At 36.8% G+C, this 27,257-nt stretch overlaps 4 protein-coding genes and 1 long non-coding RNA gene across 8 annotated transcripts in view; 4 read left to right on the top strand and 1 right to left on the bottom strand.

Annotated features, from left to right (window-relative positions):
- Positions 1-3,168: 3,168 nt before the first annotated feature.
- Positions 3,169-10,128, top strand: LOC112153770 (cyclic nucleotide-gated cation channel; the record flags this gene model as incomplete). The annotated part of the gene is given in 10 exon segments (XM_024284164.2): positions 3,169-3,336; positions 4,891-5,001; positions 5,136-5,321; positions 5,412-5,522; positions 6,328-6,434; positions 6,520-7,007; positions 8,218-8,496; positions 8,582-8,680; positions 8,841-9,218; positions 9,326-10,128. Coding segments are annotated over 10 exon segments (2,034 nt in total). The 3' UTR covers positions 9,512-10,128.
- LOC112153773 lies at positions 8,259-15,894 on the bottom strand. The gene is made up of 3 exons (XR_002920541.2): positions 15,867-15,894; positions 13,719-13,805; positions 8,259-8,388 (listed from the first exon to the last, which is right to left on the bottom strand). It is a non-coding gene; the product is annotated as an uncharacterized LOC112153773 (long non-coding RNA).
- LOC112153772 (calmegin) lies at positions 10,544-13,070 on the top strand. 4 transcript variants are annotated; one of them, XM_024284167.2, is made up of 6 exons: positions 10,545-10,762; positions 10,866-10,916; positions 11,003-11,084; positions 12,076-12,195; positions 12,356-12,455; positions 12,893-13,070. In XM_024284167.2, the coding sequence occupies exons 3-6, from the start codon at positions 11,013-11,015 to the stop codon at positions 12,976-12,978; spliced, it is 378 nt and encodes a 125-aa protein (XP_024139935.1). In that variant the 5' UTR covers positions 10,545-10,762; positions 10,866-10,916; positions 11,003-11,012; the 3' UTR covers positions 12,979-13,070. The 4 variants fall into 4 exon arrangements, with proteins under 4 accessions (XP_024139936.1, XP_036069716.1, XP_024139934.1 ...); XM_024284168.2 differs by lacking the exon at positions 10,866-10,916 and having other exon boundaries at positions 10,544-10,762; XM_036213823.1 differs by having other exon boundaries at positions 10,544-10,762; positions 10,866-11,084.
- fgl1 (fibrinogen-like 1) lies at positions 14,908-19,146 on the top strand. The gene is made up of 7 exons (XM_024284165.2): positions 14,908-15,603; positions 15,875-16,043; positions 16,132-16,291; positions 16,379-16,467; positions 18,013-18,101; positions 18,222-18,409; positions 18,512-19,146. Exons 1-7 carry the CDS (start codon positions 15,529-15,531, stop codon positions 18,693-18,695), a joined length of 954 nt encoding a protein of 317 aa, XP_024139933.1. The 5' UTR covers positions 14,908-15,528; the 3' UTR covers positions 18,696-19,146.
- Positions 19,147-19,571: 425 nt separating this feature from the next.
- The window catches only part of snx25 (sorting nexin 25), a 16,659-nt gene continuing 8,973 nt past the window's right edge, over positions 19,572-27,257 (top strand). The window contains exons 1-4 of the mRNA XM_024283382.2: positions 19,572-21,294; positions 23,842-23,926; positions 25,709-25,925; positions 26,427-26,599. Coding sequence (XP_024139150.1) covers positions 20,941-21,294; positions 23,842-23,926; positions 25,709-25,925; positions 26,427-26,599 — 829 coding nt within the window. The 5' untranslated portion in view covers positions 19,572-20,940. The remainder of the gene's footprint in view (positions 21,295-23,841; positions 23,927-25,708; positions 25,926-26,426; positions 26,600-27,257) is intronic.

The following is a 27,257-nucleotide window of genomic DNA, read 5'->3' as shown; positions in this document are numbered from 1 at the left end:
TGATCCTGCTAAGACCAAATAAATGCAAAATAATTTGATATTTTTAGCTTTTTTTTTTTTTAGAGTTCACTAATAAATAAATGCATTTAAAAACAAACTTTACAAATTGAAAATTACATTTGCCCTTTTCTGGCTCTTCTTTTTCCTTTAAACATTTCAAATTTGGACAAAACCCTAAAAAATTTAGTTTTTAGCTCATTTTTCTAAAATTATTAGTGACATATTTTTAGAACTAAAAAATAAAATGCAGCTGCTCTTGAACAAAAAAATGCAGCCTGTTTGCACATGAAGTTTCTGTTAACATGAAACTTATAAGATGTCCTGTAAAGCAAATCAAATGTTAAAAATACCTGCTGTGAGAAATACTACTGCTGTGCTCTCCACAATAAAATATTGTCTCAAACTTTTGAATCTATTGAATGCAATATTTCTGTAGAGCTGAAAATGGATGTTTGTGTTAAAATGTTTATTTGCAGAAAACATTACCATCTCACATAATTTGTCATCAAAAGGAATTATTAAATAATTGAGAAAAAAATCATATGTACAATTTAATTTTGAATAAAACATGATTTTATCTTTTAATTTGCCTGGTGTTTGTGTAAAATGTTTTTTTTTACCCATTTGGAATACACTGTTATGGATGTCTGAGGCTCTAAGAACACTAAATTACAAGGTAAAAGTGTCCTTCTCTGAAGGTTTAATAGCAGCAGAAATACACATGCTCCTTTTATTAAAAGTGCACAATAATACAAAGTAAATGTTTAACTCAAATAAGAAGCAAAACCTTGTATGTATTAGTCATCATTTTACTTTACATGATGTTCATCACTAAATCTTCCCAAAATGTTTTTTTACTCATCTTGACATGATGGATCTTGCACCAGTTCTCATTCCTGAGCACAAAACCAAATGTTCTGCAGGTTTTATTTGAATTATGTTTTTTTGCGGTGGACAAAATCACATTTTTAAGGGAGCAAAGATTTTTTTTAAACTGAGTTTTTATGACTTGGAAGCCAGGACAGGCTTGAAATTAGATTTGGTTTACTTTAAGTAGTCAAAATAAACTAAATAACACCAAAAATAAATGTATATCTAAATATTGACTATATTACCAACAGTATTGGCTAACCTGCCTTGACTCATTCCTAACATTCCGAACCCATAGAGTTCAGTGTGAAGTCGGTCCAACTCTTCTGGGAACCCCAAGGTTGAGGAGTTTGTCTATAGGAATTCTGGACCATTCTTCCAGAAGCCCATTGGTCAGGTCACACATTGATGTTGGTGGAGAAGGTCTGGCTCTCTGTCTCCACTCTAATTCATCCCAAAGGTGTTCTATGGGGTTCAGGTCAGGACTCTGTGCAGGCCGGTCCAGTTCATCCACATCAGATTGTCCAAAACGTTTTGGTATCCTATGCAAATGGCGAATACTTGCATAGCGTTTGCTACCCTCCTTTGAGGGCCCAAAGCGCTTCAAAGTCACAGACCCAATCACACAATGGCGGTTGCTCAGCTGCCGAACACTAGCGCCAACCTTACACCAGAGGCAATTTGGGGTTAGGTGTCTTGCCCCAGGACACTTTGACACATGGGTGGGCAAGACGGGAATCGAACCCGCAATCTTCAGGAGTCGACGGGCCGCTTCACCACGGCCGAAATGGGCCGTTGTCCTGTAACCTCCAAACCCAGATTCGTCCATCAGATTTCCAGATGATTCATCCCTCCAGAGAAGGCGTCTCCACTGCTCTAGAGTCCAGTGGTGGCATCCAACACTTTGCATTGCACTTATGTGGCTTGATGCAGCTGCTTGGCCATGGAAACCCAGTCCATGAAGCCCTCTGTGTACTGTGCTAGGGCTAATCTGAAGGTCACATGTGCAGAAAGTCTGTGACCTCTTTGCATTTATTGGGTCAGCATCTACTGACCTCTCTCCATCAGTTTACCACATGGTGGCTGAGTTGCTGTTGTTCCCAAACTCTTCCAGTTTGTTACAGTAGAGCTGACAGTCAACTGTAATATGAATATTTAGGACATTTCTCGATTTGATTTGTTGCACAGGTGGCATCCTATGACAGTTCCACGCTGAAATTCACTGAGCTCCTGAGAGCTGAACATTCATTACCAAATGTTTGTAAAAAACCTGTCTGAGTGCTGGATTTCATACACCTGGGGTCAGGCCAAGTGATTAGAACACCTGATTCTGATCATTTGGATGAGTAGGGCCAATACTTTTAGCAGTATGTGTGTTATCAGATAAGTATTTTAGCATGTTGATGTGAGGTAATACTTTAATAAACATGTTTACAGTTTTAATCAAAAAGATTTTTAAGGTCTTTTAGAGATAGAAATTTAAATTTTAGAACACTTCAAGGAGAAAGTAACAAAACATGCTTTTATGTTATTGTGTTAGCAGTATATATTTTTTAGAGCTTCAATCTAACTATTGAAATTCATATAATAAAAAGCAACATTATGTGTTCATAATAAACTACATCACATCTTGTTGGAATATTTTTTCTAAAAAAAATAGCGGACATTTTCAGTTTAACATATTATGATCATTGGATATTTTAGTAGAATAATTTTGCATCCTCTGTTCCTGAAATAACAGAACGCGTCTCAGTGATGCAGATGTGTGCACGGAGATGCAAAGACATCATGAGAACACACACACTGACAGTTCAAAGACCTCTTCAAACAGGATTCTCGAATTCAGATGGGTGAAAACCAACACACACGCACACAGACCATTTACAATTTAAATGACTAATTTTTCAAGTGGCCACGTGATCGCTCCTTGTGTTGCCTACATTTGTTCATTCCATTCCAGGCCGTTTGTGTGATCGTCCGTCCTTCGGGTCCAACAGGTTCTGAATTTGAAGCAGAAAAATGGAGTTGACGGATTAAGCAGCTGAATTCTGCAAACATCTGGGAATTATTATCAGGTTTGATAACTTAAACACATCATTTATCTATCTGTTTCTCGGGATGTGTTGTCATAACTACTATAAAGCTTGTTGCTATGGTTTCTGTGGAGATGCCTGACACAACGTGACCTCGTCCTGGGTAGCCTTTCTTTTCTGCCCGTGAGATGCTGGCACGTCCTGGATCCATTAGCCCTAATATGGCTGTTTATGTTTTGACAGCAGTGGAGCATGTTGGTATCAGTGCCCCCGCCTGTGTGGGAGGCGCTGTTGTAAACAGCATGGAAACAAACTGAGTGTGGCTGAGGTGTTGAGCGCTCAGGATGACGGGCCCGCTGCAGGATGCGCACAGGCTCTCTGTGAAAACATGGACGGACGAGGACAGTGACCGCGCTGAGAGCACGCTGAGCAGGTACAGGCGCACTCCCCCAACTCTACAAGAGGACTATTATACTCAAAACTTCATGAAAAAGAACATTTTTGTCCAAAATGACTGTTAAAATTGGAATGTTTTTACTTATGTAATTATATCATTATATTAGATTAAATTTTTCTATATATATTATTGCAATAGTATATGCAACAACAACTTAACAAGACAAAAATTCAACATTCTGCCACTTACTGGGATTCAACCATGTTGACTTCTCAGACAAAATTTGTGTATAATTTAGATTATAGTGAAAAGATCTAATTGAGTAGAAGGATTCTGCTTGTAATTTTTATTTCATGAATTATTCATCATATCAGGCCTTTTTCAAATAATGGCAACTTCTATTAGTGGTATTTATTTTATATTTGAAAATTTTTGTAAACTAGATTTTAGCTTTAGAGAGCTTGAAAAAACACAAAAAAAATAGAGGAAGAGAAAGTCCCCCGTCCCCCCACTCTGGCCATCAGCGGGATGAGTACTAGCACTTCCTGGGTCTCTACACTACACTTCCCATCAGCCCCTGCTTAGAGAAGCCCCACAGCTGTTTTTTTTTTAAATCTGCAATAATTCCCAGCAGTATTTAGCGAAGTCTTGTTTGCGCCTGCATTACTGAGCATTGTCATTCTGATTTGATTTTGACATTTTAATAATAAATGTCAGACATATATATATATATATTCGGATTTAGGAAAAGTCAGCATTTTCTTTATATCATGTTATGATTTTGAAAGCAGTCAGTATTCTGAAAAACTGCTCCTTTAATGTTATTCCACAAAATTTATGATTGAAGAAGAGACTTTAAGTGGTTGGAATGATTTACATCCACGCTCCACCTGTACAGACCTCATTTTTGATTTGTCATTAATATGAGGGATGCATCCACAACATTGTTATCAACAAATGGTAAAAATACATGTAAATAGAATTATCGATTAAGAAAATGTGATACTTTAAAATTCAGTTTTTAAATGGCTGAATAATTTGTTTGAACATTCACTCCAATGAAAACTGAATTTTTGGTGTTTTTAACATTTTCTTGTTGCGTTTATTTTCCATGATGGAGGACATTTTTTCCCTCATGTATATAAAAATAAAATTAAGATTAAACAATGATGGGAATTGAGTGCAGACTTACTGGCATGAAGCCCAATGAGGCGATTTTTGTGATATTGGGCTATATAAATAAAATTATTTTGAAATTGAATTGAATTACTCCCTCCCCAACAGTCCAACCAACATTCCAGAGGCTCATTTCTGATCTGCCGCTCTACAGAAACTATGGCCTAGAAAATGACACAGGTTTTTAAAAATTATTATAATTTTGGCTGAAATGGCATAATCATAATTGAAGGAAAACTTTAAAATAGATTAAAAAAAGATTACAAAATTGGAGTGTGACTTTAAGGTTTTCTTTTTTTCTTTTTAACAAAGGTGATACTTTATCACACCAGTTTTTACAGGCTCTGCCTCAGAGACACAACAAATACATGGTGATGGGTTCTTCCAAAAAGTTTGTTTTTTGTTCTATTGCAGAAGACAGTCGATATGTGATGACACGTCTTCAGAGCTACAGAGAATGGCAGCGATTGACAGGAGGGAAATTAACTCCCAGAATTCCTTTCGGGGCCGAGGGGCTCTGTCCAGGTATGGAAGTATTCAGATGTTTATCTGTATATTTTTTAGATCGACTTCCTCCTTTTTTTGTGTTCTTGTCAAAGTAAAAAAGAATGAATGATGTTTTTCAGCCTTTGATGGATCCTTTCTCTGCTTACCTTCAGGATAGTCAGCATGGTGATGACTCTGAGAGAGTGGGCTCATAAGAGTTTGGTGGATGAAACGGAGCGACCCGATTCGTTTCTGGAGCGTTTCAGGGGCCCAGCCAACATGGACGTGCCGGGTCCTCCCAGCAGGCTCAGTCGCACAGACTCTGACGCGGAGAATGAAACCAGGCGCAGCAGATGCACGTGAGGATGAAATATAAAAAAAAAAAATCTCTACCAAATCTACCAACACACCTTTAATCCTGTCTCCCTGTTTTTCATTTCATATGTCAGGATGAAGAAGTGTCATTTAGTGGTTTTATCCCCATCAGATGATGCATACTACTACTGGCTGATAGTGATCGGTCTGGCAGTTTTTTATAATTGGACACTTCTAGTAGTCAGGTGGGAAATCATTAGTTTTTTTAGTACATGGTTAATTTTGTTTTCTATACTTCTAAAACAAATATTAAATCGGTTTTTATTCTCCTGATACCAGGAATGTAAATGTGTCCTAGTTTGAGGACATTTTTTTAGGACTGAATATCTCCCAAACACTGCATACTACCAAAGGAACTCTTTTTGACATCTACCGAGGATATAAAAGACTTTTCAATGATACCAAATGTGAAAAGGCTCTGGGAATTGTAGTTTTTAGTAATCAGAACTTATGAGAATAAAACTTTATTCATTTACTTTATTAATTACTACGGGAAATGCACCAGGGTAAACCAAAAGGCACCCAAATTTAAGGAAAACATAAATGAGTCAGAAATGAAAAATCCATACGACCCACCTGAGTTTGATACAACCCGGGTTTGCATGCCCATAGCAAAAAAATGCATGAACATTTTCACTCTACAGGCTCACTGAGCTGTCTACGACCTTGATATTTAGGGCCACACGTGTCTCCTGAACTGGTTTGCCTACTTTTTGGCCCAGTTGTGACTAAGGCTTAAGTAAAGACTCAATTAAAATGATCTACTCGAGCATTTTGTACTTGAAAAAATAAAATCAACAACAGGTTTGCTCTCTGTGTCTCTCGGAAAAAGAAAACTCTGCCAGAGCAAAAACATACATTTTTCTATGAACAGGAGGACTCAATGTTCAACATTCGGACAGAACGGAGCGATTGTTCCAGTACTGTTTCTGATCGAATGTGTTGTTCGTTATGTGTGCCATGCTGCTCTGATTCTCTGTGTTCCTGAAGGGCCTGTTTTGATGAGCTCCAGATGAGGAATGTTCTGGTGTGGCTGGTGCTGGACTACATCTGTGATGGAGTTTATATCTTGGACATTGCCGTTCGCCTCCACACAGGTTCTTGAGTGAATTTATATTTTCCAGCAGATAAAAGCTTTTCCGTGGAAATGGTGATTGTACTGATCCCTTCCTCTGTGTGAAGGTTTCTTGGATCAGGGCTTGCTGGTAAAGGATGTGCGGCGCCTCAGAGAGACCTACATCCACACACTACAGAGTAAACTCGACATCTGCTCCATCCTTCCAACCGACCTGCTGTACCTGCTAGTTGGAATGAGCTACACGCCTCTTCTACGGTTCAACCGCCTGTTACGACTGTCTCGTTTGTTTGAGCTCTTTGAGCGAACAGAGACGAGGACGAGCTACCCAAACACTTTCCGCATTTGCAAACTGGTTCTCTACATCCTGGTGATCATCCACTGGAATGCTTGTGTGTACTACAGCTTCTCCAAAGTTCTGGGTCTCGGTTCAGACTCGTGGGTTTACCCAAATGCTTCAGACCCAGAATTTGGATCCCTGACTCGAAGCTACATTTACTGTCTATACTGGTCCACCCTGACACTCACCACCATCGGAGAGACTCCTCCTCCTGAGAGAGATGAGGAATATCTCTTCTTGATATTTGACTTTTTGGTAAGATCGCTAAACGTCTTGCAAACAACATACTCAATTTATGCTTTTTCACTAAACTGAAGGTATTGCAATACTTACATTAATATACTTGTTATACACTTCTTTGCAGTGACCCAACTAAACAATCTTATTTGACCAATAGTTTTCCCGCATTTAACCCAATGACAACTACCCAATGATGCCCCATGCTAGTATGACTTACAGTAGTTCCAAAACAAATAAAGTAGGGACTTTATCATTAAAATAATTTGACTTTATTAATGAATCACTGACCTTTTACAATAAATAAATGAACTTTACTAATGAATAAATTGACTTTACGAATGAATAAATTGACTTTACCAATAAATAAATGGACTTAACTACTGAATAAATGGACTTTACTAATAAATAAATAAATAGACTTTACTAATGAATAAATGGACTTTATCAATAAATAAATTGACTCAATACTAAATAAATGGACTTGACTAATGAGTAAATGGGCTTTACTAATAAATAGATGGAATTTACCAATAAATAAATGGTCTTTACTAATGAATAAATAACTTTATTGATAAATAAAAGGGTTTACTTATACTGTAAATACATGGACTTTACCAAAGAAAAAACTGACTCTATACAATAAATAAAAGGACTTTACCAGTAAAACAAAAAAATGAATTGAATGATGAAAATTGAACATTACCAATGAATAAATTGACTTTACCAATAGACTAGTAGATTTTATTAATGAATAAGTGGACTTAACCAGTACTGTAAGTACATGGACTTGACCAATGAATAAATTGATGTTACCATTGAATCAATGGACTTTACCTATGACTGAATGGACTTTACCAATGAATAAATGAACTTTACCTATAAATAAATTGACTTTATCAATCTGGAATGCACGAATTGTGATAGAATTCTTATTTCTGATTCTCATTTCAACTTTATTTAATAAAGTTTTGTATGTTTTCAAAAAAGATACAAGGCACAAAGTACACAGCAAAACTAAAGATCAATATAATACATTAAAACGCACCTTCAACATACAAGCTCCTCTCTGAGCTGTCATGTGCAAGGACAAATACAGTTAGCAAACAAAAGAAAGAATGCAAAAATGATAACTGCAAGCATTTGATATTGTGACAATGTCAACATCAGGATGCTTTATCAAGCGTAAATCTGTCTTTTTCCATGATCGCCATGATTCCCACTGCAGGTTGGAGTTCTGATTTTTGCCTCCATTGTGGGAAATGTGGGGTCGATGATCTCCAACATGAACGCCACAAGAGTAGTCTTCCAAACTCGTGTGGATGCACTCAAACACTACATGCACTTCAGACATGTCAGCAAGGCCCTGGAGCAGCGTGTCATCCGCTGGTTTGACTACCTGTGGACCAATCAGAAGACAATCGATGAGCAAGAAGTGCTGAGGAGTTTACCAAACAAGCTGAGAGCAGAGATCGCTATTAATGTTCATCTGGACACTCTGAAGAAGGTGAAGTCTTCCAGTCTTTACATTTAAAGCCTAATAAAATCAGCTGTTCACACCTTTTAATCTTGAAGCATTTCTATACCTATAGGTGCGTATTTTCCAGGACTGTGAGGCCGGTCTCCTTGTGGAGTTAGTACTAAAACTGCGACCACAAGTTTTCAGTCCTGGTGACTACATCTGTAGAAAGGTTAGTCTTATTGTATGATACCGACAGGGTCACTCAATGGATGATACAAATGGTTATACTCTACATATTTTTGTTACATTCGTGTCTTTAACTTAAACTTAAGCAGAACATAAACCAAATTAAAAGTTATAATTTAATTTCTCTGTCTTCTTTTTTTCAGGGGGATGTGGGTAAAGAGATGTACATAATTAAAGATGGCCGCCTCGCAGTGGTCAGAGACGATGGCGTCACACAGTTGGCCGTGTTGACTGCGGGAAGCTGCTTTGGAGAAATCAGCATCCTGAACATCAGCGGCAGCAAAATGGGAAACAGACGCACAGCTAACATTCGGAGTCTGGGATACTCCGACTTGTTCTGCCTCTCTAAGCAAGACTTGATGGAGGCGCTCCAGGAGTTTCCTCATGCCAGAGCCCAGTTGGAGCAAAGGGGGCGGGACATCCTGCAGAAGGAGGGGCTTCTGGAGGAGATGAATGTGTCTGCGGGGGAGGCCTTGGAGGAGAAGGTGGAGAGGCTGGAAACTAGCCTGGATCGCCTGCAGGTTAACACTTTTACTCCACCGTAGTTTTCACTTGCTGACCTTCTGTTAATTCAGGAGTGGGTCATCCCTGGAACGATGGTTCTAACTGTCGTTATTATTCCTCTTAGACATGTCTGGCACGTCTGCAGAGTGAGTTCAGCTCCTCCCAGCGTCGCCTGAAGCAGCGAATGACAGCCCTCGAACAGAACATCCCAACGGGGACCAACGGCAGCGGATTCCTGTCTGACGCCGACGGGGCTGAAAGCTTTTCTGGCTGTGAAGGCGTACGCAGTGAACTCAACATTCGACTGTGAAAGAAAAAAAAATCTGTTTTTGTTTGTCATATAGTGTAATTTAAAAAGAAACATGACCTGCAATAATGTTTTATTTTAATCGTCAGTTTTTGTACTTGGAAACCTAATCCTGCATAACCCATCGGGTCAAAGTTGGACGTTGTTTTTTTCTTTCTTTCTTTTAAAAAAACAATCATAGAATTTTTTTTATTACTGTTCATTGTTAAACAATGACCAGCAGAAAATGGTTCATGGGGACGAAAAACAGAAATACTGTTGCTGAAAGTGGCATGGTGGAACATTCATGCATGGGTTTTCTTCAGGTGCTGTCCAAAAACATGCTTCACAGGTTAACTTAGCTTTTAAATTTCTCTGAGGTGTGCATAGAAGTGCATTTGTGGCTCTGCAACAGACTGGAGACCTGTTAAGGGTGGAACCCACCTTCGCCCAGCAAATATAAGTCCCTGAACTTTTTGTCTTTTTTTTCTGTGCACATTTTGTGGTATTTCATTTGCATGAACAACAATTTGACCCTGATAGTATGGAGTCTGGAAAGAGCCAAAATGTCATGATATTTTAATGCCACATTTATTTAAACATTTATTTAAACTATTTTTTATTTAATGCAGCTTTTAGATAATTAATGACACATTTATTTATTTATTTCATATAAAATTTATTTATTTCAAATTGGCTCTTTTAACCCACAATGGCAATGAAATAACTAAATATGTCATGAAATATTTGAATGTTCTGTTTTAATATTTTAATGCTACATTAATTTCAACATTTATTTATTTATTGCCACTTTTAAATAATTAATGACACATTTATTATTGTATTTAATGGTGTATATATTTATTTCATTTTGGCTATTTCCAGACTCCATATAACAGTAGTTTGGGATTTTAAAAAAGGGCCAAAAATTAGTTTGCACCAGTAAAACATCAAAGCAAAACTTTAATTTAGTAAAACTTTCTACCACAATAATGACTGTTCTCCCTGTTAAATACCGATGCTTTTTGTATATATATATATATATATGGATATATATTTTATGGATAAAAAACTAGGACTTGATGGCTTTTAATAGAATTTGTGTTTAGGTAATTGAGGTTGTGTGAAAGTTGTGGTAACAGTAGTGTAAAACACCTATAATGTGGTGACTCTATAACTGCAGTCCTGTTATCAAAGAGGCTCTGGACCAAAGTCCAATCCCGCATGGCTCTTCAGGAAGTGACTGAAAAGGAGAATACTTTCTGTGCGGTAAAGGTAACAGCTTAAACTTTGTTTTTTTAATCTGTTAAACTCTGTGTTTAAGACTGTTTCTTTTCTTTTTTATGCTTTTTTTTACGCTTTTGCTCCCCATCTGTAGTTACCTTTCCACTGTGATCACTGAAGTGTTAAAGGTTAAGGATCTACGCAGGTGGATGTCCTTCCAGCTTGTTTTTTCAGTAGATGTGATTTTTTTTTTTTTAACAACTATGTGTTCATGACTGCTATATGTTTTAGTGTTTCAGAAATGGAAAGTGAATTGGTCTCTCTGTGTGTGATGGTGGCAGCTTTTGTGACCCCAGTATCTGCTGAAGGACAGGTGAGAGCTTTGTTTCTGCTGAAACAGATTTGAATTAGATTTATGTTTTCAGTAAGTTGTTTCAACATAAAACATGAATTTAATGCAAATAAAATTCAGCCAGGACACCATTTCTTATAGCTGCCTTTCAGATGCATTTGTATTAACCCTTTAACACCTGAGATGTAGTTGGTGATACTTTAAAGAATCTTGACCCTTCTATAAATTATCGTGTTGCTGCCTATCCTCACTAACCCATGTTGAAAAAATGTTTGATTGCCGTAAAATTGTAATTTTTTCTTAAAATCTCCACAGAATATAATGCCATGCAATTGTTGCCTACTAATTCCAAATGCCGCCACTCAGCCACCGGCCAAATTTGCTGAAAAACTTGTCTTTAGATCACTGCATGGTGGCTTTTTGGGATATATGACCATAGTCTGAGGCATTCTGGATTATAAAGTAGATTTTTTACTTTTTTTACAAATTCGAGGATTGTAAGAGCACCTTCTAGTTAACTAAAATACAGCAAGGATCACATAATTAGCTGATTTAGTTTGTTAGATTTATGAATTTCTGTCTAAGATGCACAAACATCTCAGCAGTGTAATTTTTTTTTAAATCCCTTCTGACATTAAACCACAAACTTACTCCATTTGTTGCTTTGACACAATCCTATAAGCCACAGGGTCTCTTATTCTGAAAGGAAGTCATGTGAACCTCTGTCAAAAGCTATTATCTCTTTTAAACTTTTAAAAAAGTCTGTAAGCTCTCTGTTTTATTTATGCCAAAAAATAGTTTATTTAAATGTATCACAAAAGGTTCAGTAACATAATTACAAAGTTGTGTCTTGTTTTTGTGTTATACTGTAAGCTAATAGTGTTGGAGGTTGCACACTGCTTAGTTGGGAGAATCTCCATCATTACTATCAAATGCTAGCATTCCATTTTAAATATTTATTGCATTTTTTGCGAAGATGCTTTGTGTTTGACATAAATGTTCTTTTTTTCAGCTTGGCATGATAGAGAGCCTCATACTGGCTGTGCAGCGGCGTCCCTGGCTTTTGGGTGTCTACGTCTTTGTCATTGGACTTCCTGTTATTCTCTTCATAAGCTTCATGTGGCCCGACAAGGTACAACATCACTGTGTATTTGGTCAAAGAAACTCTAGGACGTGTTTTTATGGCTTGTTATTTAATAAGAAACGTTTCAAATTCATTTTCAATAACTGAAAGGGAACTTTTGTGGCTGTAAGATAAATAAAAAGTATTTTTTTTTGGTGTTTGCATACAGAGGTTTGGACCTCCTAATCAGCCATATTATTACAAGAAGTCTGATGATGTTCAGCCTGATGATCCTGAGTTTTTGTCATCTGGACAGCCAACTATTAAAGGTAATTTAAAATACATTTTGCTCACTTTTAGAAACTTTTATATTATTTTTAAAAACATGTATGTTGATATATATTTTAGGGCAAAATGTAATGATTAGGAAAAAAAATATATCAAAATACGTGTCAATGTCAGTTTTGGCTTACATTGAAATCCCAATTCCTTAAATTGTTGGAGGGATTTGCTCATTTTAAACAAAATTATGACACTATTCTGTATCCAAAAACATTTTTTTCACATTCAACAAGTGGATACTAAATATTTCACGCTCTGGTAAACTATAAATAGTGTTCCTTCTCTCAGATTTACTTCATGTTTGAGTTCTTTCATTTTGATATCTTCTAAAATGTCTCTCTTGTATGCCATGTATAGGGCATAGGATATCTTTTAGGTCTCTTAATAAAGCCTTTTATGATGTAAATGTCCGTTGTGTGTCCAGGATCGCTCAACGGTGAAGAATGCTCAGCAAAGCACGGCTCGTCCACTCACAAGAGGACGGTCCGGACAAACAAAACAAAGTCTTAAGAATGAGTGAAGTATTTTCCTTAGTCAGCATATTTATGCTTCACCTGTAATGCTTTCTGCATTCTGTAAATAAACTACACCTCTCAGTTTGCTATTGGTTTATGCTATAGTCTCATAGCTGCTACTTTTGTACAAAATCAAATGATGTCATAAAAATAAAGCTGTGTCACAAAAATAAAGTTTTAATGTTTTAGGCAGAAAACATACAAGTTTAGTTAGCTTAACTCCTGTTCTAAGAAATGTAAATATGCTTATTAGCAGGCTAAATTTGCAACAACCACAAAAATGCTCAATTTAAAATTTTACAATAGCTTTAGCTTGTTTGCTGAATGAAAGTAGCATTAAAGCTACATTTTAAAATTGTTTAGTTTTTCTGATTATTTTATCAATTTTCAGAACTCTCTGAATTTCTTTTGGGATTACAGGCCAGGTGTGGAACACCTTGAGCTGGTCACTAGTCTGTTGCTGGACCACACACTCACATGGACCCCAATAGGGTCAATTGAGAGACAACAATTAACCTACAAATCCTGTTTTTGGACTGTGGGAGGAAGTCGTAGTGCCTGGAGAGAACCAACACATGCACAAGGAGAACATGCAAAAAATCCACACAGAAGGGACCCAACTGGGATATGAACCAGACTCTTCTTGCTATGAGATGAAACAGCGCTAACCACCACCTAATTGTACATTTATCTGCTTGGAGAAAAAAAACAGAAACAGACAAACAAACAACTAACCTGTCATTGTCCATTCTTATTGTCAAAACACACCTCGTCCAACACCTTGTAGACCACCTTTCATCAACATACATAGAACACAAGGTCCTTAACATAAAAGACACATGCAAAAATAGGTTAAAACAATGAAATAATATCAATACAATTGACTAAAAACAACAACAATTAAAAAAGCAAGAAGGAAAAGTTGTGATCAATAGTTTGAAGACCAGGGTGGGGCAAACTTTTTGACCCCTGGGCCACAAAGGGTACAAAAATTTAACACAAGGGCTAGACCAGGAACAGATGAGAGGAAGGTTTTGGTGATCCACCTAATAAAAGAAAAAAATAAGTTATAATCTGGATAAAACATATTTTAAAATGGATTGAAAATAAAAAAAACAGATTTTAAAACAGATAATTTACAAAACTGTGGCTTTTGTTCTCCTTTGAATTCCACTTTTTTTTTCCAAGTCAAGTCATCTTTATTTGTCATATATACTGTGTACACGCAATACACAGCACAGATGAAACTTCCTTCCTTTCTATGGTGCGAACAATTATAATAACAGTAATAAAAATAATTATTACAGCAGTATCTTATGTGCAAATATACAACAGGAAGTATAAAAAACAGAGTAAGAATGTACATGTATGATGGGTTGAATCATAAAGTGGCAAAAGTGATAATAAGATAGATTATGTATAAAGTGACATGCACCGATGGGTTGATGGCTCTCAGGGAAAAACGTAAAGAAATGCTGCAATCATGTGCTGTTGGAATGATTGGAAAAATCACTCAGAAAAACATGAATGCTAAATAATTTGAATAATAACAGAATAATTGTATTAAATGAAGGTCAGTTTATTCGGCCACTTTGGTCTAGAATAAAGTATAAAAATGATAAAAATGCACAAATGATAAACCATAAAATACTTAAAAGTAATATGAATCAATCAATCAATCAATCAATATGTTTGTCTTTAAATTACACATAAAAATCTCCACAGATGCAGAAACTCTGTGATCTTCAGGTGAGTTCTTCCACCGAAGAGGACGATACTGAAAATAACCTCACCGTGAGCGTTGACTGTATATAAGTCAGTCAATGATTTGACCCTATTGCTGAGAATCTAAAAGTTGTGCAATAATAATTAAAAAATTCTGTAACCTAGAAGAAAAATGAATACAAATATTGTATAAGTTCAGTCAGTTACTTATTTTAAAACATCTTTTAAAATAATATTTGACATATAATTCAGTCTCTGCCACCTATTCCATTAGAAATTAGCAATAAACTAAAATTTTCTCAGCAGAGGGTTAATGTCATCCATTCTAAAAAGCCATTTTTTTTTAATTATTCCAGTAAAAAAGTGGCATCTGAATGATTTATTCAACCCTTTCTAATGTCCTTTGAAGAAAATAGTATCCAGTTTTTCTTACTTTAACATTTTGCAGATTAAAACATTAATTTCTGCAAATCAATGACAGGAGTGCATGAGTTTCGTAAGGGCTTTTGAGATGACTGGCTGAGAAGCACAAATCATTGAAACTATTCCAGAAAAACTTCTGTTTATTGTTTCACATTGTTACCATGGTCATAAAATGTTTGAACGTGCTTTTGTTCTGGACTCTCCCGGAATATTTTGAGTATTTTACGACCGTAGAGAATCAAGAATTTCTTAAGATTCTGCTCGTCTCCACCTTTGATTTCTCTCACATGCGGGAGAAAACGAAGAGTTGCTCCTGGGCAAAAACTAAGCAGATAAAAGCTGACGAAAAGGAATTGAAATCTTTAATTAGTTCTACGCCGTTAGTATCTCAAAGAGGATGAGGATGAGAGCCCCTTTTGTGTCGCTGATCATAGGACTGATCGTCATCACAGATTGCATTCAGTCTTTATCTGTGAGTACATGCATCGTTTGGTTATTATATTCTTTTGTATTCATCAGAGATGTTGAGAGCATGAATGCATATTTACCATGACAGTTTATTTTTTTTTAATTTAGATAAACCATTGCAGAAGTAATATTCGTTTTCTTTTAATATAATCTTTAATTTTTCCAGATTAAGCATGGAATCATGTTGTTTTTGCAGAAAATACAGCAAAGACCTGACATGAATAAGGAAAAATAGAACTGAAAAATAGTAATGTTTTGAATGCTCACATGTGTAGGCGTTTGAGAGCTGCCATCAAGAATTATCCCGCCTGCAGAAACAGGAGAATCTTCTGAAGAGCCAACTTCAAAAGCAAGAGCTACTCCTACACAGATTACAGCTGCAAAACCAACCTGGCAACGTGAACAAAGACAGAGTCGACCAGATCCAGGACACAGAGCTCGCAGGTTGGTGCCACGGCTTTGAAATCCAAACAAAACCTTTTGTGTTGTAGTGAAAAAATAATAATAATTAAAAAAAAAACATTTGTGTCAGACTGCTCACAGATTTTCAGCTCTGGGTTCAAACTCAGTGGCCTGTACAGAATCCGACCCAAAGGAAGCCCCGGACCCATCACAGGGTTTTGTGATATGACTGATGGAGGGGGTTGGACTGTCCTACAACGGAGGATCAATGGAACGGAGACATTTAACAGGTCCACGTGTCACACAATATCGTTACTCTACTGCAAAATCATCCAGTAAATTAACTAAAAAAACTCTCATTTCTGTTCATACATCAGGTCCTGGGCAGAGTATAAGAAGGGATTTGGAGACATGGTTGGAGAATTTTGGCTTGGAAATGACAATCTGCATTACATCACAGCACAAGGTTGATATTTGTATTAATTTTTAAAACAAATGATATGGATTGTAATTTATGTCCTATTTATTGTATGAATGCTGACATTTTTTTCTTGAACTTAAAAGCTAAAAAAAAATTAAAAAATTACAAACATTGAAATCCTTTATACTAAGACAAGCACAAAACAAAACAAAGCACTTAACCCTTAACTGTCTGGTTGATCAATCGGGAGAGTACATTCAGTAAATATATTACAAAAATGACAAAAGCAACAATATTTTTTTTGCTGAGCATCAAATTAAAAATATAGAGTAAAAAAAATCTAAAAATGTTTTTTGTGGTCACTGTCTGGTGCGCACCAGATACTATCTGATGAGCACCACATACAATCTGGTGGGCACACGTTACAATCTGGTGGGCACACGTTACTATCTGGTTGGCACCAGTTACTATCTGGTTGGCACCAATTACTATATGGTTGTGCACCAGTTACTATCTGGTTGAGCACCAGTTATTGTCTGGTTGAGCACCAGTTACTATCTGGTTGAGTAACAGTTAGTATCTGGTGTGTACCAGTTACTATCTGGTTGGCACCAGTTATTATCTGGTTGAGCACCAGTTACTATCTGGTTGAGCACCAGTTACTATCTGGTGAGTACCAGTTACTATCTGGTTGAGCACCAGTTACTATCTGGTGAGTACCACATACTATCTGATGGGCACCACATACTATCTGGTGAGCACCACATACTATCTGCTGAGCACCAGTTACTGTCTGGTGCACACCAGCTACTACCATGTGTGCACCAGTTACTATCTGTAATATCTGTACTTCAATTTTTTTTTTACTTCAATGTCCCTTTTGGGGCACCGTAGCTTTTCGCTTTGGTTGGGTTGCTAAAGGGTTAAATACAGTTTATGATGTGATCCCTGACTGGCATGGAACACGATTATTAATAATTTGAAGACCCATTTAAATAAAAACGTATGTTTTTGGTGTTTTTGATGTGATCGTTTGTCATTTTTCTGAAGATGCAGGACAAAAACTGAGAAAATTAGGCTTGAAACTGCATTTCAGAGTATTTGTTTATTTAAATCGTTGAAAGTCAAGAAAATATTGGTCAAAAAAGAGCTTATTTGTGACGTCAAAAAACTTTGGGGGGCCACAAGCTTCTTGCTCTGACAAATAGATCCATATACGTCTTCCTTGTCTGAGCTTGTATCTGGCTCAAAACTGTACAGCTGGATAGCTTCGATATTGCTCACCATTTTTGTTGCACCAATAATGTTAGGTTTGGGGTTTTGAGGGGCTATAAACTAACAAGAGAGCATAAACTGATGGATGATGGGAAATGAGGGCAGGCTTACTCTACACAGCCTATCTTGGAGGTGAATTTCTGATGGACTACTGCAGAAATATGTACTGAAAAAATGACAATTCTAGACAAAATCATTATTAAAAGACCACTGAGAATGCTTTCAGAATAAAGATAATCAGTGTGGATCTTTATGGAAAAAAGCTCGTACTGACAGCAATTTTTTTTTTTTTTTTTTAACATTCTTTGTTTATAGGAAATTACACTTTGAGGATCAACTTAGAAGACTTTGATGGACACCAGCGAGTCGCTGATTACGACAGCTTCAAAGTTGCAAATGAAAAGGTAACAATTCTGTAGCTTATTATAAAAATTTATCAAATAAATATTATTTTAAGAAAGGAACAACTTTTTTCACTTATAATGATTGTAAAAAAGTTGCTTCTGGTTTGTTCCTCAATGCAGGAACTCTACCAACTTTCCTTTGGAGTTTATACAGGCACAGCTGGAGATGCCTTGTCTGGAAGTCATCAGGTTGGTGTGTCGGAGTGGGCCAGCCATCAGGGCATGAACTTCAGCACCTATGACCAAGACAACGACAACTACAAAGGCAACTGTGCACAAGAAGACAAAGGAGGCTGGTGGTTCAACAAGTGAGAGCTTCACCTTCAAAGTCTGACGATCTAAAACACATCGATCTAAAAGTTTTAAAGGTAAAAATATATTCTAAAGGTTGTTTTTTCCTCACTCTCTAGATGCCACTCTGCCCATCTCAATGGCCTGTACTACCCCAGTGGGTACTACAGTGCTGCAACTGATGACGGGGTTGTTTGGTACACTTGGAAAGGATGGTGGTATTCATTGAAGACCAGCATCATGAAGTTGAGACCCACTGACTTTAAAACTGATCATGACCCCAATGCAGTTCCTCAGGCCTAAATTGAACCTATGTCTCATGAGGAAGAAACAGTTCAGAACTTGGTAAGGTAATTGTATGATGTAACTCTGTCACACAAATAACAATTTCAGCTTAATTTTCCCTAAATGTTATAATTACTTATTCTGTGCTGATAGACTGCTCAGACTTTGTCTGGTGGGAGAAAAGTGATAGAATCGAAGCAGATTGTTTTGTAACTATTATTCAAACTGTTAACACTTGTATTTAGCTTTCAAAAAAAACATAAATTATCCGTATTTGCAGACAAAGCAGCATTCCCACAGAGCAGAAAATATTAGGTCAGTGTAGTAAACAGAGTCACGATTAAAAGGTCGAATTAAAGACCCACTCCAGAGAAAATTGTGTTTTTAACATGTTCTGGTGACATTTTTCTGATGATGGAGGACAAATATTAAGAAAATTAAGCTCAAAAATGCATTTCTGAGAATTTATTTTTTCAAATCAGACTGAATCAGGAGCAGATAAAAAAATGATTTTTTGAAAAAGACAAAAAATACACCAGACGGGTCACAGGCTCCCTGCTCTGCTCCATTCTGATGCATCTACTTGTAGACGACTAGATCCATCTTGTAGCATTGTAAACAGAACGGCAATAACAAGGGGAAAGGGGGCACTGGGAGCCACTTTTGAAATTAATCAATAGATTATCGGAGTGGGACTTTAAAGTTTTAACAGTTTTCCCAAAAGTTACCGTTATCTATAGTGTAAACATGGTGTTTTGAGTGTATTAAAACAGCTGTTAAGCGTTATTATTTTTTTATAACCAAGCTTGTAAATGTGGAATATTCTCTACATTTCTTGTTTAACTACAATTTATGAACTAATTAAACAATAATTTCCATTCATTCACATGATTCTGCAAATTTGGATTCATGTTATTTGTACATTATAAGTATGAGATTATTTTAAACTAAATTAAATGTCTTCTTTTGGCTAATTAAATCTTCAAAACTAGATTATACTATCTAAATTGGATTCATAAACATGCTTTTCTATGCTTGTAATTTATGTCTTTTAAGGAATAATTAAACAAGCTGATTCTTTATTGTTATTTCAAATAAAATGCAATATTTGAGAAAAAAAAGAAAAATAATAAATAAATTCCCCTTTAAAAATGTTGTTTTGAAACTGAAAGGCTTCTTTGTAAGATCTCATCTGACAGACCAGTCTGCCGTCACAGAAACCCAACAAGTCGGTATGTCTGAGAGTGACCCTTTCTCCTGTGGTACGCTTGATTATTTTACGCCGTTAAACCGGTTAGTAAGGTGGTGATCCACTATAACTCCTTCAGCGGTTTCTGAATAAACTCCGCCCACACAAACTGTACCGGTGTTTACAGCAAACAGCACGTTAATGGTTAACACCAACGCTGATTGGCTGACGTCGCTTTACGTTTAGATATTTTCAGTCAGCTGGAGCTCACGGAAAAAAAAAAAAAAAAAAAGTTAACTTGTTTTTTTTTATCTCTCTGATTTTGGTCTTAAAATATTTGCAGATGAGCTCACCAGAACTTTTCAATCGCTGTAATATACCGGGTGCATATTTTAAGGAAAACATCGCGAGAACGCGTTTAAAAACAGGTTTTTGAACGATAAGTGAGTAAGCTAACATTAGCTGATCTTAAATGTGTAAATTAGCGAGTACGTTAATGGTGTACTTGTCTGTGGGCTTTGTAGTCACGCATGCAACAGTTATTGTACGCATTTTTCTTATATTTTAAAAATAAATATACATATTTTATTTGTAAGCGGCGTCTTTTATTGCGGGAAACATTTCCTTCCTCGTGAGGCTAGCTTTTAGCTAGTCCGGTCGGTTAGCAACCGTCACTAAGCTACTCTTCCGCCTATTCGTCGCCAAGGTGACAGTGACTGTCGCTCCATCCTACCCATCAATCCAAGTTTTTCGCTTCATACTATCCAGTAAACTCTCATTATCACCCCGGTACTATTTGGGTACGTGTGTCGTCTGGAGCACCGTTTAGTGGATGACTAAGCTCCCGCAGCCCCGCTTCTTCTGCTGCTCCTGCCGCCGCCGACGGGCGGGCCGATGCTAGGAGCCAGGAAAACATAGCGGCGTGGGTCGATGAGGAAATGTCAGAGCGGGGATGCCTCGTCCTGGAGACCGTCTTGTAGACTGTGCGCTCTCCGCTCACCACCGAGATCTGGCTTCTAGACGAGGGGACCCAAGTTGCAGCAGTGACTCATATATGGATGGTGGGGTCGCAGGATGCCGACCCCCTCAACTACCACTACACCACAGGCTGGAGGGAGCAGCAGCAGCACCGGAGGAGAAGAGGGGCTCATGTCTGCCACCCCAGCCTCCACCAGCGACTCCTCGTTCCGGTTCGTCCCGGCTTTCTGCCTGGGCGTGGTGGCAGCGGTTGTCTTTCAGCTGGCTTGGGGTGGCCTGACTCTCACCTCTTTCTTCCTGAAGTTGTTTATCTATATTTCCTTCGCCTTGCTGTGTTTCTTGGCTGGAAGCTTTGTTCTGCTGGTCAGGAAAAGTCCTGTCAAAGTCAGCAGCTTTGACAGAAACAGAAGGCTGTGCATAGCAAGGCTGGACTTCTTCAACAAGCTTGTGGTAAGATGAATTGTCAGACCCACCACTGTAATAAATACAACTTTTGGTACTAAATTTGCCAGAAATAATTTTAGTGCATAAATTGGAATAACTCTCCAGGACAAGTTTGAACAGAAACAATTAGATTTATTTGAAATATGTTCTTTAGTTTTTAACAATGTGTTCCTTTAATGACCAAAAACATTCTTCTTTTTGTCTTTTTTTCTCTAATTTTACGCCTTTCAGGTACAATTCATTTTATCAACGATTCGCTTTATACCATAATTTGTGGTTGCCGATACGATTCATAGTAAATTTAGGTTCATTTTGAACCAGAATCAAACCGATTCAGGTCATATTTAGCCAAAAATTCTACCTATGTGACTCAGAGATAAATACTAGGGGTGTGTATTGGTAAGAGTCTGGAAATACGATATAATATGTATTGCGATACCCGGCACATGATGCGCTATGTATCACGATATATCCCAAGACGGTACCTGAACCATTTCTAACTTTTTTTTTAAGAGTATAACTTTGAAAACACTTCCTGAGTATTAATCCATTGTAATAAAATTGTAAAACTCATTTTATTCATTGATCACAGCACTGCAACTGTATCTCATAAAGAAGGTGCTTTTACCCAAACAAATTCATGGTACTTTTATTTCAGTAAATTAAGATGTATTTGTTCTTAAAGGGAACAATCAACATTGTCTGATTTCCAAAATAAATATTTTTTCAGTGTAAGAAAAAAAAAAAGTAGAATTCAAAAGAAGCTGAATGATTCCCATAAATAATAAATTAAAGATTGCCATTTTAAATTGATACAAGTTCTGCCAAATGAAGTATCGCAATATATCGCCAAATATATTTTTTTCTACACCCCCAATAAAAACTGAATAGTTCAGGTAAAGTTTCCCAATTCTTTGCATTTTTTTTGGAAGATAATCAAGTGTAAATTAAATATGTGTAAAAACAAGCAATTACGTAAGATTTTTCCACATCAAAATAACAAAGGAAACATTATGTCTACTGTTTGGTCACATGTTTTTTTTTTTTTTTGCAAAATTCAAAGTGTTTCCACACATTGGACTGTAATGATGTCTGATCATTTTTTCTGCCATCACAAGTTGTCTGTTATGATGGTTGCTTTTACGTTAAAGTAAGATAAACCAATCCAAATGGTATTTCCAATATCAATTATAGATTGATTTATTTCATTTTAATGTGAACTTTTGTGAACTATGTGACAGATTGATCCGGTTTGGATTTAGCGATTAATTGTTACACGCCTACTTTCAGTTTGTCCCCTCAAAGCCATGAATTTCCACTCCCCCCATTATCTCTTTTTCGTGTCCTTTATTTCCCGTCTCCATGTAAACCACCAAATACCACACATTAAATACACACTGCTTTAATAAATACTCATTTATTTAGGAATAGAAAAATAACTAATTGATCCCACAAGGGGGAAATAAAACATCAAATAATAGTAAAAACAACAGATAATGACACAATAATACACAAGCTGTTTCTCCATCATTTTACTGCTTTAGCAGCTTTCTGGTGGTTTGTTTTCATGGAAAGCTCCAGCCTAGCAGCTGCCTCTCAGATGCTTTGTGTGCTGCTGTGTACTGATGACTTATTGATGTTGACGTTGGAGCGAGATTGTCACAAACATTCGTCTGGTTGACGCGTTGCATGAGCTGGGACAAACACTGACGCCTTGTTTGTCAGAATTTTCTGTTTAATGGGGACTAACACGGTTTGCTGGATGAATCACTGATTGTTATTTATAGATTTTTATTCTAAGGAGTCTTTTAGTGTTAAAAGCAACCCCAATTATAACTGTCTGATTGTTAATTAGCAGAATTTTTTTTCTCAGGAGAAAAAAAATAGAAAAAACTGCAGTCTAGTCTTATAATTGTGTTTTATTTTGATGGATGGAGGATTTATCGTGTGTTTAATCAAACGTAAACAAATGAAGTGATGAACTGATAATGTTGGTGCAGAAAGCAGCGCTTCAATTCCAACAGTAAAGCATAATCCAAGATGGATTCAGGATTATTTATCACATTTTCCTTCAAGCCAGAAGAGTAAAATCGTATTAAGCTATCGTCTGCTAAAACCAAATTAAATTCAACAAAATGAAGAAAATTAACCCTCCGCTGCCAAAAAAATCTGTTTGGTTTTATTAAAACTCGGATTAGATCAAATCAGAGTGATTTCAATTTTGGGAAAACATTTGTGGAGCTGATTTTTTTTTTCTAATAAAACACAAGTTTATCTGGGAGAAAATTAAAATCTTAAAACTGCATGATTTTAACTTTATATAAAATTGTGCTAAATTAAAGGGGGAGAGTAATATTTCTACATTTTAAAACAAAGCATTTCCTTTCGATTTGTATTATCGATGATTTGCACAAAAGTCATCATGCAAGCATTCTTTTCGACTCTTTCAGGCTTGTCTTCCATCTCCAGCTCCTTCACCAAGTCGCCATTTAAACTCCACTGTTCTCGTCTGTTGTTGTAGTTAAGAAATCGAATTGTTTTGCTGTTTTTCAGGGCCGTTATCTGGTGCCAGCGCAGGAATCGAGTCAGAGCAGAAGAGTCGTGGTGTCCCACAATGTGGACAAAGCTCTGAAAGAGGGTAAGTAATCACAGTGTGGAGGAGCTGTACAGCTTCTAACTTTCTCATTAAAGTGAACACGATAAACTCTATTGGATGTCATGACCCTCTGGGTAAATGTAAGCACTTGAAAGTGTTACATTTCCAATCTAATGAACACAATTGTGTTCTCAGACGAGGTCTCTGAAAAGTAATTATGAACCTACTTCAATGCAAATCATGTTTTTAACATGTTGTTGTGATATTTTCTCTTCATATATAAAGAAAATTAAGCTCAAAGTTTCATTTCTGTGTTTTTCTTAATTCAAATGGATGTGAATGGGCAGAAACTATATCCTAGAAAATAACTCAGGTTTTTGATTTGGGCTAAAAATGGCATAATCATAATTAAAAGACCACTGGGAATGCTTTTAAAATAGATGATTGGAGTGGGTCTTTAAATATTTTAACTTCTTACCAGTTCTACTAATATAATTCCTTGTATAAAGTCAAGCAGTGAAGATGCATTTTGAAGTAAAAAACGTGAAAAAAATTCAAAAAACTGTTTAAGTTTGTCAAGAAAACTACTTTTGTTTCAGTCAATTAAGGGCTTATCTGAATTTTTTAATACTTTAGTATTTTTATTTGGTTAGACAACACAAAAGAAAGATCTTTCATCACATAAAACAGCACAAGTATGAGTCTTTCCATATTTGTTTCATATAAAAATTAAAATAAGAGATTTATGACATTGTGACCTATAGAAGGCAGTTTATGTCTGGCCGCATTAGACATCAGAGTTCTGTTAGCCTGGAGAACTGGGTGAGTAACGGTTGACCTGGTCATGGAAGAGTGAATCTTCACCATCTGAAGCTCCAGGTTTTTTTGTTCCGTTTTTTTTTTTAGCAAAAATTGTGCCGTCCAATAGAGGTGTTTTGTCAATATTTATTTTTTCATATCAAGACTAAGTGTTTCTTTATCTAAATTATTGTTAATCTGGTCATTAGGCCTGTAAACCCTTTTTGGAATTTACCTAATTGTATTTAATTAATATTGAATTGTCCTCAATCGTTTGAAAAAAGTCATAAGGAGAAGTTAAAAACACAAGGAGCACAATTTATGTGTGAAACTAAATGAGTTTGCTGCCATTTAAGCTAAATCAGTAATCCATGCTTATCCAATTGCAATGCTCATTTCTACTGTAATTACCCACATTCTGTAAATGTAAGGACAAAAATGTGCCAGCCAAAATACAGAATGGAAAAACATAGAGAGAATACATTTTCATTTATTTTATTCTAAAAAGTGTTGATATTTACATCATTAGCTCTTTTTATAGGAAAAGGATAGAGCATCTCTCGTGTTATCTGTTCAGGATGCATATTGATTATGTGTACAGTTGCAGTAAACAGGCTCAGACCAGATTCAATTACCCAATAAATGATCCAATGTAAATGTTTAAAAGTATTTCACAATGAGAAAGAGGGATCAGGGCACACATGTCGTCCTCCCACAGGCTGCCTGCATTGAAAGTAAGAAATGGCCTATTGTGTGTTTTTGTGTTTCATGACTCATCCCTGTGATAGACTAATGATCGGTCCTTTGAAGCCGCCTCGCCGCTGCTGCACCTGGCCTTTGGGGAAATGAAACCTGCCGAACTATTTGTGTTTATTGGTTAAGCCAAGTTTGCAGCAGTAAAACTGCTCTTCTTTTCAGGAAAATAAAGTTAAAGACTTGATCAAAATGACTAAAAAGTCCAATTAAGAAACCTTTTTTTTCAGGAGTGTGTTTTTTCACCAATCTTTTTATTTCTCTCTTCCCCAGTGTTTGACTATGCTTACAGAGATTACATCCTCTCCTGGTACGCCCCCCTTAGCCGTGATGAGGGCCAGCTCTACTCCATGCTGTTGGAGGACTGGTGGCAGATGATCGGCCAGCTGAGGTCCAGGCTCGCCGACATCGACCTCGTCAACGTTGTGTGTTATGACAGCATCCGCATCCTTCACACACACTTCACCGACCTCAAGGTTGCATCTGCGAGGTACGACACGCAGCTGTGTGGTTTACATAGAAGGAAGATTCCATAAAATAATGGGTTGTAATGGTGGTTCTCTAAAGCATCTGCAGGCAGCCATGACTCACGGATGTTTGTCCACTTTTGATTTGTTGTTGAGAAGCCTCACCAGTGTCCATATCCACCAACATCATTTTATCCACGCAGATGGAGTCAAATTACTGCAATTCATAGCAGGGTAAAAAATCATTAAAGTCCTCCACTCCCGCTTCCTTCAGCAACATGTGGATGGAGCTGACAGACGGAGTGATGATTCATACTCCTCATTTAGTTTTATTATCTTGTCAAGTCAGCCTTACAATTTGATCAAATCTGTCAGGATCTTCTGCAGTTACGTTTAAAGAAGAAGCATAAATGTATTGAGGTGAAGCTAATGGTTCCAGTCGGGCAAACTGGATCACAGATGATGCGGTCAGACATGAAGCTCGGAAAGAATAAATAGAAAATAAAGAATCTGTGTGCTTCCAGACCAGAGGAAGTTTCTCGGCCTTTTCCCCTCCATCCCTGTTTGGTCAGCCCAGATTTGGAGATGGCCTTCCTGCGCTGTGTAGCAAGAATCCTGCTGCTTTGTTTGCTGCCACAAAAGGACGCCAAGTCACACACGCTACGCTGCTGCCTCACAGAGGTCATCACCTCCAAAGGTACTGTTGGGAGCTGTATGACTGTGCTGTAGCTGCATTTAGGTAAACACTGCTGTAATGCATTTATTCATGCTTGAACTATAAAGTTTGTCCTTAGACCCTTATTTGTAAGTTAGAGTAAACAACCCAACTACTATTCTTACTATGTCTTCAACATGTTCACTTCTGCTGCAGCAAATACTGTTGTTTCTTCTAACCACAGTCATAACTTCATCAAGTTACACGTGATGAAATAAAGCAATTATCTAATATGATGAATTCGATTATTAAATTTTTTTCAAATGGCAACAAAGGATTTCTCCTTTCAGGTTTAATAAAGTATGATTAAATTTAATGAGACGGTAATGAAAAAGAGAAGCCCTCTAATTCTTTGATGGACAGATAAATAAAGACCGCTTCATTCAAAGAAGCTTTATAAAATTTACTGTGTATAATGTAGATTAGAACTTGTGTATTAAAGAAAAATAGACAATTGAGTCATTGAGTTACCATGAAGTTCTTCTTATCTGGGGTTCACTTTTACCCTTCATTTGGCCAACTCTGTCTCCAGCCAATCTGCCCCAGACTTTGGATTTCACCCTCTTTTAACATTTTTATCTCATATTTATCGTTAAGGATATTCAGAAGAATAAATCCATTTTAAAGTTGATGTTGGAGC

The sequence above is a fragment of the Oryzias melastigma genome, linkage group LG10 (assembly GCF_002922805.2).
Source record: "Oryzias melastigma strain HK-1 linkage group LG10, ASM292280v2, whole genome shotgun sequence".
In the NCBI taxonomy this organism is placed as follows: Eukaryota; Metazoa; Chordata; class Actinopteri; order Beloniformes; family Adrianichthyidae; genus Oryzias; species Oryzias melastigma.
Note: the sequence above shows the minus strand (reverse complement) of the source record. Positions and strands in the feature narration are given on the sequence as shown.